Source organism: Lagopus leucura, unplaced genomic scaffold (genome assembly GCF_019238085.1).
Source record: "Lagopus leucura isolate 7727_CA_CO unplaced genomic scaffold, USGS_WTPT01 Super-Scaffold_100002, whole genome shotgun sequence".
Lineage (NCBI taxonomy): Eukaryota > Metazoa > Chordata > Aves > Galliformes > Phasianidae > Lagopus > Lagopus leucura.
Genome location: NW_024962263.1, coordinates 1,841,896 through 1,854,067, shown reverse-complemented (window position 1 = coordinate 1,854,067; position 12,172 = coordinate 1,841,896). Strand labels below are relative to the sequence as shown.

Sequence of the window (12,172 nt, the reverse complement as noted above, 5' to 3'; positions counted from 1 at the left end):
AAGGTGCAAATGTCTGGAGGTTTTTTTGTTTGTTGGGTTTTTTTTGTAAAACAGGTGACATCAATCTGTGGTATCACCATTGCTCTCAAGCAGCTCACAGTGTGGAATCCAATCTCAGAATTTTTCACATTTTAACCAGACTGTTTTGGAGGTCAAAACCTTGAAGCTGAGACATAAAATATACCTGGCCTATTTTTATTGCTCCATTAAGATGCTTTCTGTGGAAGGCATGCTCTCAGATAAGAGTTCAGAGTAATTAGAGCTCTAGGACCAATTGGATCAAAGGTGGCTTGTGGAAGGAGAACAGGACCAAAAGTGCAAAACATGTTGCCATTTCTGCTTTAAGATAGGAGCCACAAACAGCACCTTTATGAAAGTTGTGTGTGCTGTGACAACACTTTTGTACCTTTTGGGGGATTAAAAAAATGGAAGCAGAACCTGTCTTGAAGAGCATGTGCTTGTAAACAGCACTCTTCTGACTCCAAAGAACAAGAGAGCTGCATTAGTCTGTTCTATTTATCAAGGAATGGAAGTGTAAATTCTGCACAAGGATTACAGTCAGAGGGTTGGGAAGTGCTGTACCTTTCACAGTGGAGCAGGAGTTACTCTACCACATAGCACAGATGCTGATTTTTAAGAAGGATGAAGCAGAAATTGGGTAAACATAGAGCAGGCTCCAAATATGTAAAAACTTGTGATGAAATTTTCTGTCTCTAATCTCATACGTTTCTGTATCTGATGAAGCAAAAACTAGCAGAGAATTCCATAACTCCGTGACCAGCTCTCTGCTTCTTTGTTGGCAAAGCCATCCTCACTCTACATTTCTATAATTTGTTAAAAATGCTTTCCTTCATTAACTCACTTGTACATAAATGAAAGGGATGGAGGTGCTGTGAAACTGGGAAGCCGTCAATATTCATGTTACTCACAGAAGAAGCAAGAAAGTTTATTTCAGACCATCACAAAGCCTCCTTTCCAGCCCTTTCCTTTCCCTAAACAGAGTCTGGGCTTAACTCATGGACTGCCTAATTATACTGTGTCCAACATGGGACATGCAGCTGTTGTTGCACAACATGCTTTGTCTGCTTCTGGCACTGAGTTTTCATTTTTAGATCCCGCTCTGTGCTGTGGTCTTTAATTCTATTTGCTAACTAAACAGTATGAAGTCTTACATAAGAATTATTTTATCTTTTTAAAGGAGTTGCTGGAAATCAGTGATCACACAGTGAGAAATTAAAAATCAAAAGAGTATTTATGCCAATTTTCATGGCAACAAAACACATAGTCCAATATTCATATTATTAATATGGCTCAGTATTTATAGTTCTCCAAATATTTACAGAGATAACGCCTTTAAGCATAGCCCCAGCTTTCTGCCTTCAGTGGTAGTTTAAATAAATATCATTGGAATAGGTGTAAAAATAGAGGCGAAAGGTAATAACTTCTAGTCTAATACTGTCCCACTGGTGTTTGTGAACGTCAGAGGTATTCTGCCTAGAAGTGTGTTGCCCCTGTCCCGTGTGAACCAAGATTCACCTTGGTGTGCAGTAAAAAGCTTTGATTGTTCAGCAGATAATGCCCAGTGTAGCTGGGCAACCTATTACCCCTGCAATTTGTACACAGGCTACCTAGGAGGGCAGAGTACAGGGCCAGCTGCAGCCACCACAGGGAAGCACAAGGCTGTTGAATAGAAGGAAAATTTGATTTAGGTGGGCAGCCTGCGCTTGGTGTCCCTCCCTCCACAGAGGACAACTCTCATAGCCCTCTCCAGAGAGAGCTGTGCTAAGGTTTTAAGAGATCACAGCTGTACAGTTGGGTGATGCTCTCTTGGAGATGGGTTGTGATATGGCTCAGAGTTGGTTGGCTGCCTTTGATCACCTGAAAGCAGGTTCGGGAACAGCTATGATCAGAGAAGGGGCATCTTGATTTCATGGTAGAAGATTGCTTTCTGCTTTGCTACCTGCTCTCTGCTGGTTACAAGAATAATAATGATGTCCCAGTGGTCCAGTGCACGAGATGCCTGTTAGTTACTGTGATGGACATCATCCTCATCAATATAATAATTATGATTTTTTGAGGATTGTGAACTGGATTGGTACTTGAGTGTTTGTCTGGAGAGAATCATTAGCAAGAACACCTGTTTTTGAGGAATAGCTTTCCTAGAAATAGGGAGCAGCATCTTGTGGCTGTTTAGAGAAGGAGATCTCATGGCTGTTACGGGAGCCAGCAGCCACGAAGGCTGTTTTTCCCTGGATGGAGACAGAAATGACTTGTGAGCCAGTGACTGAGTATACAGCATCTCTATTATGTTAAGATTAATAATTCCTCACAGCGTATTTGCAGCTGGAAGTTTTATATAGATCTTTACTCATCATGATGTGAACAGCTGCTCTTTTGCTGCACTGTTGAATTTAAGTCCAAGTGGCAGCACTAGAAAGTGCCACATAAAACACACTCCTGCTGCTTTTCATTCACTCCTTCTTCCATCCAGCTCTCATTCTCTGCCTAGGCTTAGCTCTTTGCAGGAACAAACCATCTTATTTTTATTTGTGAACCAACACTTAACTACATTTGGATCTTAAAGCAGAGTTTGAGTGAATCCAAGGAAAGTGGATTTTCAGAAAGGAAAAATAAATCTTGAAAGCAGCACAAAAACTGTCGGAATTTCTGTTACATTTTATGTGGAGTGAGTGAGGGACTGTGGAGAGTAGCATGGATGTTATGTCATACAGGGCATAAATTATACACTTAATCTGGCCAACCACGTCAGATAAAATTCAGAGAAGCTACTATGACCAGAGAGCTCTTAGCGAACAGCTCAGCTGTTTTGGTTCCTGTGGTGTTTCTTCTTATTCTTCTTCTTGTTTTACTGAAGTTCTTCCGTTCTAATGTTTTAAATAAGAGACTCCCTTTTTTTGCCTTGTGCTCTCACTAGAGAACACAGTGTACAAGAGCATCCAAGTGGCCCAAGTTTAGCACCTCTGATTTGCATCCACATTGACATGTGGTCTGGACCTGGGCTTTGCACCTAATCAAAAAATTGGCAAGCTCTCTCGCTCGCCTGGTTCCCAGCAAAGAGAAGGGGAGCCTGTCTTGTTAGTCAACAAGTGAGTTTCCTTCTTGTGTTGTGCTACTTCTGGTCCTAGGTGTGCTGGAGCCCTAAAATGAATAGAGGGCACTCAAGTAGTACAGCAGCGGATGAAACACGTCCACTTGAGGAGCCAAAGCTGGAAAGAAACAGGGATGATAGAAGAGCCCACTGTGAGGCTGGGACCACAGCAGTTCATGAACCAGTTTTGAGTATATATATATATGTTTATAATTTATATATATATTTGGCAGAGCAGGAGTTTCCTGGCTTTCTGGTCCTTCAGCAAAAGGTCCTTGGGCATATTCAGCTGAGGGGAAGGCAAGGCAAGGGAGCTAAGGGACATGCCCAAGCGAAGGTCAGGCAGGATCCCTGCAGTGACCACAAGAACAGATCTCCAGGTCTCCTGATCTTGGTTTCAGTGCCTTTACTTCACATGACAATCAATGCCTGGAAAACCAACTTTTCCTTCTACCCATTTAAACCCATGATGTAACAGCTTACATCTCCAGATACTTCTGTATGGTAGCTGAAAGTATTTTGTTTTTCTTAAAATTCAGAGTGATGGTTCTATATTTATGCATGCTTGGTGTTTATAGCTGAAATCAATACCCAAAATGTTTATGCCCTTTCTTTATAGCTAAACAGCTTGATCTTCAATTTGTTTTCGAAAAACTGAGATGCTGAATACTCACTGATGTTATGTTTTTGAGGCTGTGTATTAGGTACATTTTTTAAATGTGACAATTTGTTTTATTTTACCACTCATCACGTGCAGTTACCATAAAAAAAAAAAAAACAAACAAAACACAACAAAAACCTACTGATTGAGAAAGATTGCAATAAAGCTAGTTTGTGGAGTTCTTGAAGCTCTAGCTTGAATAGACAAGCAGCAATTACTTCAAAGATTTCACTACTCTATAGATTTTACATTTTATCACATTTTCCTGTTTTGAAAGCGTTTAGCAATTACATTCCAAGTCACTGATGAGAGAATAAGCAAAAGAAGCCCCCCTTCATCAGACTGTTTATTCTTGCTAATGATTCTCTCCAGACTAATACTCAAGCACAGATTATTCCTTGAACGGTTCTGAAATAAGAGTGAGACAGACGGGTATGTAAAGCACTGCTGAGTGCAAGCAGTATGGCCATCAGTGACATGGCTGGAGAAGAATCATAGAATCATAGAATGGCCTGGGTTGAAAAGGACCTCAAAGATCATCTAGTTTCAACCCCCTGCTGTGTGCAGGGTCACCAAGCACTAGACCAGGCTGCCCAGAGCCACATCCAGCCTGGCCTTGAATGCCTCCGGGGACGGGGCACAAGAAGAGATAAAAAAAGGTAGATATTTTTCGTATTATTTTTAGAGGCATAGATGTGTTTGTTTTCACACAGACTTGATTATGTATTGAATGTACAAAGAACAGGCACGCACATTTACAAATTTATTGCTGATACAGGTGTTACATATGGATTTTTGCACATCATTGTCGTGAAGGACGCAGTACTTGATAGCCTGGACAGTTATCAAGCACAAGCTCCTGACTAGCTTAGAGGATGGATATGAAGTCCCTGGTTGTGCCCCACATGGTTGGACTGGGTGATCTTTTAGGTCTTTTCCAACCTTAGTGATTCTATGATTCTATGATTCTATGACATTAGTGGGAGTCCTGAAAACATTGGAATGGGCTAAGCCCTAACTCAGCAGCAGCACTCATTTAACACATTTACAGATTTAAGAGTCTGGGGAATGTCCTGGTTTAGTTGCCTGCAAAAAAAGAAGCACTGGTGTGCCTGTGGTCTTTTTGCAGAACTCCCTGCAAGTACACTGAACAGTCTTCCATATACACCTGGCTGGTGTGCCTGGCCATGATGGCCTTCTTGGCTCCCACCAGAATGGGACCATTCTTTCAGCAGCCTCTGGGAGCCTTTCCAGGCACAGAGAGCTTATTGTTATGACAGGTAGCTTTCTGAGCATTTCAACAGATAATTCAGCATGCCAAAAGCACAAAGTACTTTGACAGAAGCACGCAGGATATTTCAGCTGCCTTTCTTAAAATAAATGTCCTAACTTAAATAGTAGAAGTTTTCTTTGCAGTCTCTAGGAGAACCATTGTTTCTGAAATAGCATTCGAGATGTGGGACACAACATCTGAAAAAATTCCTCAAAATTCAGTAGCCTCAGTGAGCTTGGAGAGGTTTTGTTGTTTTTCTAATGTTTATGTTAAAAACACTCCAGCTTCTTCTGCTGATCATTTTCAGGTCTGTTCAATTCTGGTTGCCAAATTTTGTAGATATGTACCAGGCACTTTGTTCGGATACAACAGGAACACCCTGTGGTTGGGTATGCTCATGTTTGTGATAAACCTCAGCTTATGATTGATGTGTGTCTGAATCAAGTGCTACCTTGCAGTCAGATGTTTGCTGCTTGGGAGGAATGGTTCTGTTTTCCTTGGGATTTGCTGGCTGTCAGAGGAACACCTCCTGGCATTCAGCACCACACTGCCTGGACGTGCTGGAACAATAAGCCCATTCCACATTGAGCACTCCAAGGGAAAGACTGGGATTTGCTTTGGCACCATGCATCAAGATGAGCAGCAATTTACTAATGAGAGCCAAGAGGTGTTGGTGAGAGATGGTGTTGTGAAAACGATGACTGAGAGCTTTAGGAATTCCAGAGAAAGCTTGCTGTGGTGCAGCAGTCACTCAGGCGGTGCAGTCTTCTCTCACTCTTGCGTAAGATGATGTAAGATGATGAAGAGCTTAACTGTGATCAGTCCTGTTCTGGTTGTTAATTACTGGTGACTGCATTGCTTTTGATAGAATGAGAGGAGTGTAAAACAGGCCCGCAATTAAAGTCTGATTTTGATCTTAGCAGCTTCAGACAATATATATGCAAATGTCTTTGGAGACTAGTTCAAATATTTTTACAGTGTTGCTCAAAAAGGAAAAGAGCAGGTTAGTCAGTGGTCAGTCAGAACAGGAGAACATGACCTACTTTCACTTCAAAACCAGTGACGTTGACCACAGTGGTCTTATCTACATACTCAAGTTTGTCCTGCATCTCTACTTTGTATTAAAACAGGTGGCTGCTGTATTCTCACCTTTACTGGGGAAGAACAGCTCATTCAGTAACTGTGTGCATCTGATCCTTAGTTGGAGTGATGTTCCTTTACACTTTCACATCAGGGGAATGTATGGTTCTTTCCATCTGGATGTAGGTACTGCCAAGCACAGCATGCTTGATAGGAAAGGCACATCCTTTTGTATGAACCCTACAGCTGAGAGCAGCCCTTGTCACCCGTACTCAGCCACTGAGGTATTATGAGAAGAGCTTCAGCTTTGGGACTGTGTTACACAGAGAAAAAGATAAAAATAGGGTGTCTGACGCACGCATCCCGTGTTGCATGCCAGGAAACAGAATCTTTATACCAAGTACAGTATTCCAGAGCATGCATGGAAAATATGCGTGTATGTGAATGTGTGAAATCTTTCCTAACTAATAGAAATACTCAGTTCCCCTTTACCCCTTCCCCTTTCACGTTCACCTTGTTTTCTGTTTCCTTTACCTGTTGACAAATGTAATTGCCCGGAGTACTACAGCTCTTCCTGTAGTGCCAGTGCTCCCCTTTTCATTCTTCTGAATGACGTGACAGTAATGTCACACTTTTGAGGGAGGCACAGAGTATTCTTGCTGTACCTGCTGAAAGTGTGCAGAATCTTGCCTGTTTTCCAGACCCCTACAGCATGCCAAAAAGTCTTCCAAAGTTCAATATTATCTGTCACAGAAATTGTATGCTGGGAGAATGACCTAAATTTAGTCAACAGTATGTGCCCCTTCAAATGTTAGTCCTTGCGCTGTTGTCTGTTATTGCTTCTATTGGAATATAAGTCACATAATGTGAAAGTAACAAATATGATGCATTGAGGAAAACACAAAGGGAAATTCGTATTTGAGATCCGAAGCCTTCTACTGCAGAGCACAAAACTTACAGTTGAGTAAGGATTTTGCCTGTGTTGTTGGCTGCAAAATCAACTGTATAGTAACTGGACCAGCAGCCTTATCTTCCTGGATGTCTCTGACACTTCCATTCTCTTGAAATCTCATGTTTGTTCATCATGCTGAGCACTGTTGCTCTTCAGATTCAGAACTACCAGATGAGGAAGAGCTCCCAGAGAATGCATGATTAACAATACATGATGTATCCAGAGAGTGCTCACGGCTTAGTGAAGCCCAGCAGAGCTGTACAACAGGACCTTAAAGGAAAAGAAATACAACCATAAATCTAGTTTGAAGATCACTCAGTTTAAAGAACAATGCAGAACATGCATCTGATGTCTTAATATTTATTTTCTAGCATTTAAACTCTTCTTGTAGGAAGGCAGGGATGCAAAGGTGAGGGCTTTGCATTTTAGGTTGATTCCTAGTAAAAAACCTGTGGGAAAAATACCGTGTGAGACTCACAAGTAGGTTATGAGGTACAGCAGTAGCTAAGTTCTGATTTCAAGATAAAACCTGAAATGGCAAAACCCAATGCAAGACTTAAGATTTTTTGACCCGTTCGCCCTGATTTAGTAAAACACACGGTTATCTCTCTGTGTGATTTTGCTTTTGACGAATTGAGGTTTAAGTTACTTGCTGGTCTATTTTTACTTTTTAAGCGGCCTTGTAATTCAATATAGGTTTATTTTAATTTTACACACTCCATAAAAAGCACCCTCCGTAACAAGCTGGAGAAGTCACTGCTGGTAATGCATAGCTACGTAGTTTTTTCTTCCAGCAGCTTCCTGTAGAAATTTAATCGGTTTCTGTGTCACGCTTTATTACTTTTTCCTCTGTGAAGCTGTGTTACGCTCACGATCGAAAATACCCAACAGTACCCCATGTCTCCTCCGTCACCGTGGCCTCAGTGCTGGGGCTCTGGAGATGTTGACGCAGCGTGAGATCAGTCCGGGCTGAATCCAGGTCACTCTGCTAGCCCTACTCAAGTCCGTGGCAGTAGTAAACAGCTATGGCCGCAAGGCACGCGGGGACAGAGATGTGCTGAGTAAGACGGTGGCTTCCCTGTGGTCGCCAGCTGTGCTGGGAGCACACGAGCTGCTCAGACTGCATCTCAACGGTCTGGGAGTCAAAACCAGAAAATTCTGTTTTTGCAGCATAGCACAGATCTTGGTGTTGAGAATCTTGCTGCTGCCAGACATAGAAGCCATGTGTTTTGAGAACTACCTTGTTTTGGAAGGGGAAGTACACTGTTTTGGTACAGGCAGTGGCTACAGAGATGGCTGACAGTTGGGTCAGAGGCAGGAGAGCTGAGGACTGCTGCAATATAACAAAGCTCAGCCTCATGGCAGGCATGTTTCAAACTCCTGCTGGAGAAAAACACCTTTTTTTTTTAAGGTCTCCTACTGAAATCTTGAAAATGCAGCTTCTTGAAGTTATTCGAGCAGCAAATTAGAAAGTCACTGCCACTTTTTGCTTGTGACCCAGCAGAGAAGTAGCCTGTCACCTGCTGCTCCTGGCTCTGAGGCTAGCAGCTGAACCGAAAGACACAGTCCATAGCACCTCTGTGAGAGCTGAGGCTGAGATCTGCTATTCTGTTTCTACCATTCTGACAGTGCCTGTATTGGAGACAGGGAAGAGATGTGGAGGAGTTAATGAAAGCATCAGAGCCTCCAGCCTCCTCCACAAAGAGCTACACACATTAAAGGAATGGCAGCAGATCCTGCTGCTTGATCTAGGATCGTGGGAGAGGCCCACCCAGCAAATCTTCTGTGGAAAAATAAATAAAAAGCTGTAGGGAAGTAGCTTTGTTTGCATTTTCCTACACCGTAAATTAAAACTGTTCCTGCTTGCCAAGATGTCATCAATGGTATAAAATAGATCTGTCTGAGTTAGTGATGGTGTAGTGATGCTGTACACCTCCTGAAAGCCTGGCCTCTCCCACCTGAATCATTAGCAGAGAAAAGTACATCTATAGCAGCGAGAACATGTTCTCAGCACTATGTATCTCCTGTAACTGCCCACCTGGTTCATGCTCCTCTTTCCTGCAGCTGCCACATCCTCCCTTCCCACAGTGCAGAGCTTCAGTGCTCTCCGGTGGAAGAGCTATTCTGAGGGCTTGCTTCCCAGCATCAGGTGGTAGCATGAAGAAATGGCAGAGTGATGAGAGATGGAATAGCAGGGGGGTTGTGGGACTGCTATGCCCGTGTGGCTGGGATTGACTCAGCATGGGTGAAGGCAACAGAAGTGGTTGGGCCCTGTGGCAGGCACAGTCTCTGAGCTTGCTTCTGAGTGCTGCTGCGCTGTGAGCTCTGTGCCATGGCTCACTGCAAAGGGCATAGATGCCTGGGCTGACTGGCTGTAGTGATGGTGTGGCAGGCACACTGAGGTCAATCAGGAGGCGTGAGGAGAGGAAACTGTAAAACCTCTCTGCCTGCCTGGGACGCATTCTGCATGCAGCAGCAAGCTCCCTTTGCATGGCATGGCAGTATGAGCCAGGAGCTCTGGCTTGTCTGTTACCTGCCAGTTTTTGCCAGGCATTGGAGCAGATGTATTCAATTCAATTATTTCCCTGCTACTCAGTGCACCCCTCATCTGCCAGGCTGTTGGGCTCACTGAGCTTGCTCATCCTGGGCTTTTCTGCAGCCAGGACTTGAAGACCCTTGTAGTCTGAAGATGAAAAGTTAGCCAGGTGAGCCAAAATGGCAGGTATGGAGCTCAGTTTGTGTCAGCTTAAAGACACCCTCTACTTGGCAGCATCTGTTGTATTCTTGTTTTTCACAGAGTTTAGGCTGGCCTCACCTTAAATATGAGCAGCACACAGAGCCGTGAGGCCTCGTGCTTTGGAGCAGAGGGCTGCTGATGATAGAGGAGTGGGATGCATGTGGCTCACTCATGTGCTGTCTGCTCTCCCAAGGCAGACTGGGCTTTGCACTGGCATAAACCCTAGGTGGCCTCTTCAGAGCAACAGTATTGAGGGTAGGCACTACTGCTTTGACATGCAGTAGAAATAACTCTCGTTGGCATCACAGTTGTCACTGTAACACGAACGAGGCTCGAGTCAGGCCAAGTAGCTTCAGTGAGATTTTTGTGCAATTGTAAGAAGAATTTGCACACATGGTGAGCATCAAGTTATGTACACATGATCTGTCTCCATTCTGTTCCAATTTTATTGGCAGAAAAATCAGTGAGAGGAAGTGTCCTACACATCCTCCACACGTGGAACAACGCAGGAAGCTTAGGGGTAGATAATCTATGCTCTTTTCCACATGCAAAACCCCCTTGCAATTGCTATCCTCAGTACTGCAGATGAACACTGACTGTGTTGTTTTGTGGGTTTTTTTTTTTCCAAACTCCGCGACAGAATTTATGCAAAGATTTCTGTGGACATAGCAAGAGTGCACTAAAGTTCACCGCATCTAGAATGCCTCAGGTCCTCCGGGATAATGAGACATTTTCTGAGTGCACCTTTTTATTGTACCAATATTACATTACAGGAAAAATGGAAGGGGGAAACTTAACACATAGCACCTGTCACAAGTTCTTTCCTTGAATTAGGCTCTCCTGCTTATAAAAATTTAATTGATTCCTAGCAGTTTATGTCCGTGGTGCTCAGTGGGCGTTTTCTGTTCTCTTGCCAGCTCCATGGTTACTTAGAAAGCGAGCCCCTGACGCTACAGCTGTTCATTGGGACTGCAGACGACCGCCTGCTGCGACCCCATGCTTTCTACCAGGTTCATCGAATCACTGGGAAGACTGTTTCCACCACCAGCCACGAAACAATACTTTCCAACACCAAAGTCTTGGAAATCCCACTTCTTCCAGAGAACAACATGAGAGCAACGTAAGACCCAGATACTATGCCTGACTGCTTAGCAGTTTCCTCTTGTTTCCCACTTCATTTCTTCTGTTTTGTGATTTTTTTTTCCTTGGGTTTTTTTTTCCTTGTTTTCCTTATTCTGTCCTTTTTTTTTAACTCCACTCAGTAGTAGTAAGTTTTCACAACTTCACTAGCACAAACTGCCTCTCATCAGCTTAACAACAAAATGAACTTTGCAAATATTTATGACAACTGATTGCTTTCATTCTAGAGTTTCAGCCAATGTGCTTATTTGCCATTTAAAATAAGTGTCTCGGTTACCAAGCTCTAAATATCTCCTACCTCAGCTCCTGCATTTAGTTTCTAAATATGACACCTCTTACTCCTGTATGTGCTAGCACAAGGAACAGGGCCTATTAAAATTTATCTTTGGATGTCAATGGAACCTCTTCTAGAGGACATTTCCAAGTAACCTAGCCTTTTTCATGACAAACAAAGCCATTCTTAGTTCTTATGTAATAAAAATCCACGTTTGTTTAGAAGCAAAATTTTTAGGGAAGGAGTTAAAGCTTACAGAATGCAGTTACTAAACTGGAATGAGTTTTCCCATGCCGGAAAGAAAGCATCCACACCTTAGAACTTCTGAATTAATAGGAATCTGAGTGTTAGTGGTAAATTTCATTACAGGATTGTGTATAAGGCATCCAGTATCAAGCTGTGTATGTGACATAAGCAAGACCCTCAGTATGATTTAATCCACTCCCTTCTTCAACCCTCATTCAATGATGCTAACCCTTCTCCAAATCTCCTGCCTTGGGAGGATTTTGTATGTGCATCTGCTGATGTATTAATGTGAACATATATGTATACATGGATGTGTGCATTTACAGGGAGACAGAAAGGACAAGTAAATAAACGGACAAAAGGAAAGCAGGCCCCACCACAACAAAGACCATGGGAAATCCCAGGGAACTTTCAAAAACCATGATTTTACTCCTGGTTATTCATACACTGTTTTCTGCACCTTAATGAAGTGAAAAACGGACACTTGAACACTACTGTATGTAGCAGTTATTAGAAGCTGGTTTGCAATGTCATGTGCAACATGTGCTGGAGTGCATCATGTAAATAGAAGAACTAGAATGTGGTTAACTGCACTGCCAGCTGGGATTAGGATCATCACTCAAGATATGAGGACCTCTGTCACTTCATTGTGTTAAGTTGTGATGAGCATGCAAAATCAGCAGCCCCATTTTCTGTCATT

The 12,172-nt window shown here is 42.9% G+C and overlaps 1 protein-coding gene across 7 annotated transcripts in view; it reads left to right on the top strand.

Annotated features, from left to right (window-relative positions):
* The window catches only part of NFATC1 (nuclear factor of activated T cells 1), a 114,182-nt gene that overhangs the window by 33,811 nt on the left and 68,199 nt on the right, over positions 1-12,172 (top strand). For all 7 annotated transcript variants that reach the window (XM_042869039.1, XM_042869042.1, XM_042869041.1 and 4 more), the window contains exon 4: positions 10,730-10,932. In XM_042869039.1, coding sequence (XP_042724973.1) covers positions 10,730-10,932 — 203 coding nt within the window. The remainder of the gene's footprint in view (positions 1-10,729; positions 10,933-12,172) is intronic.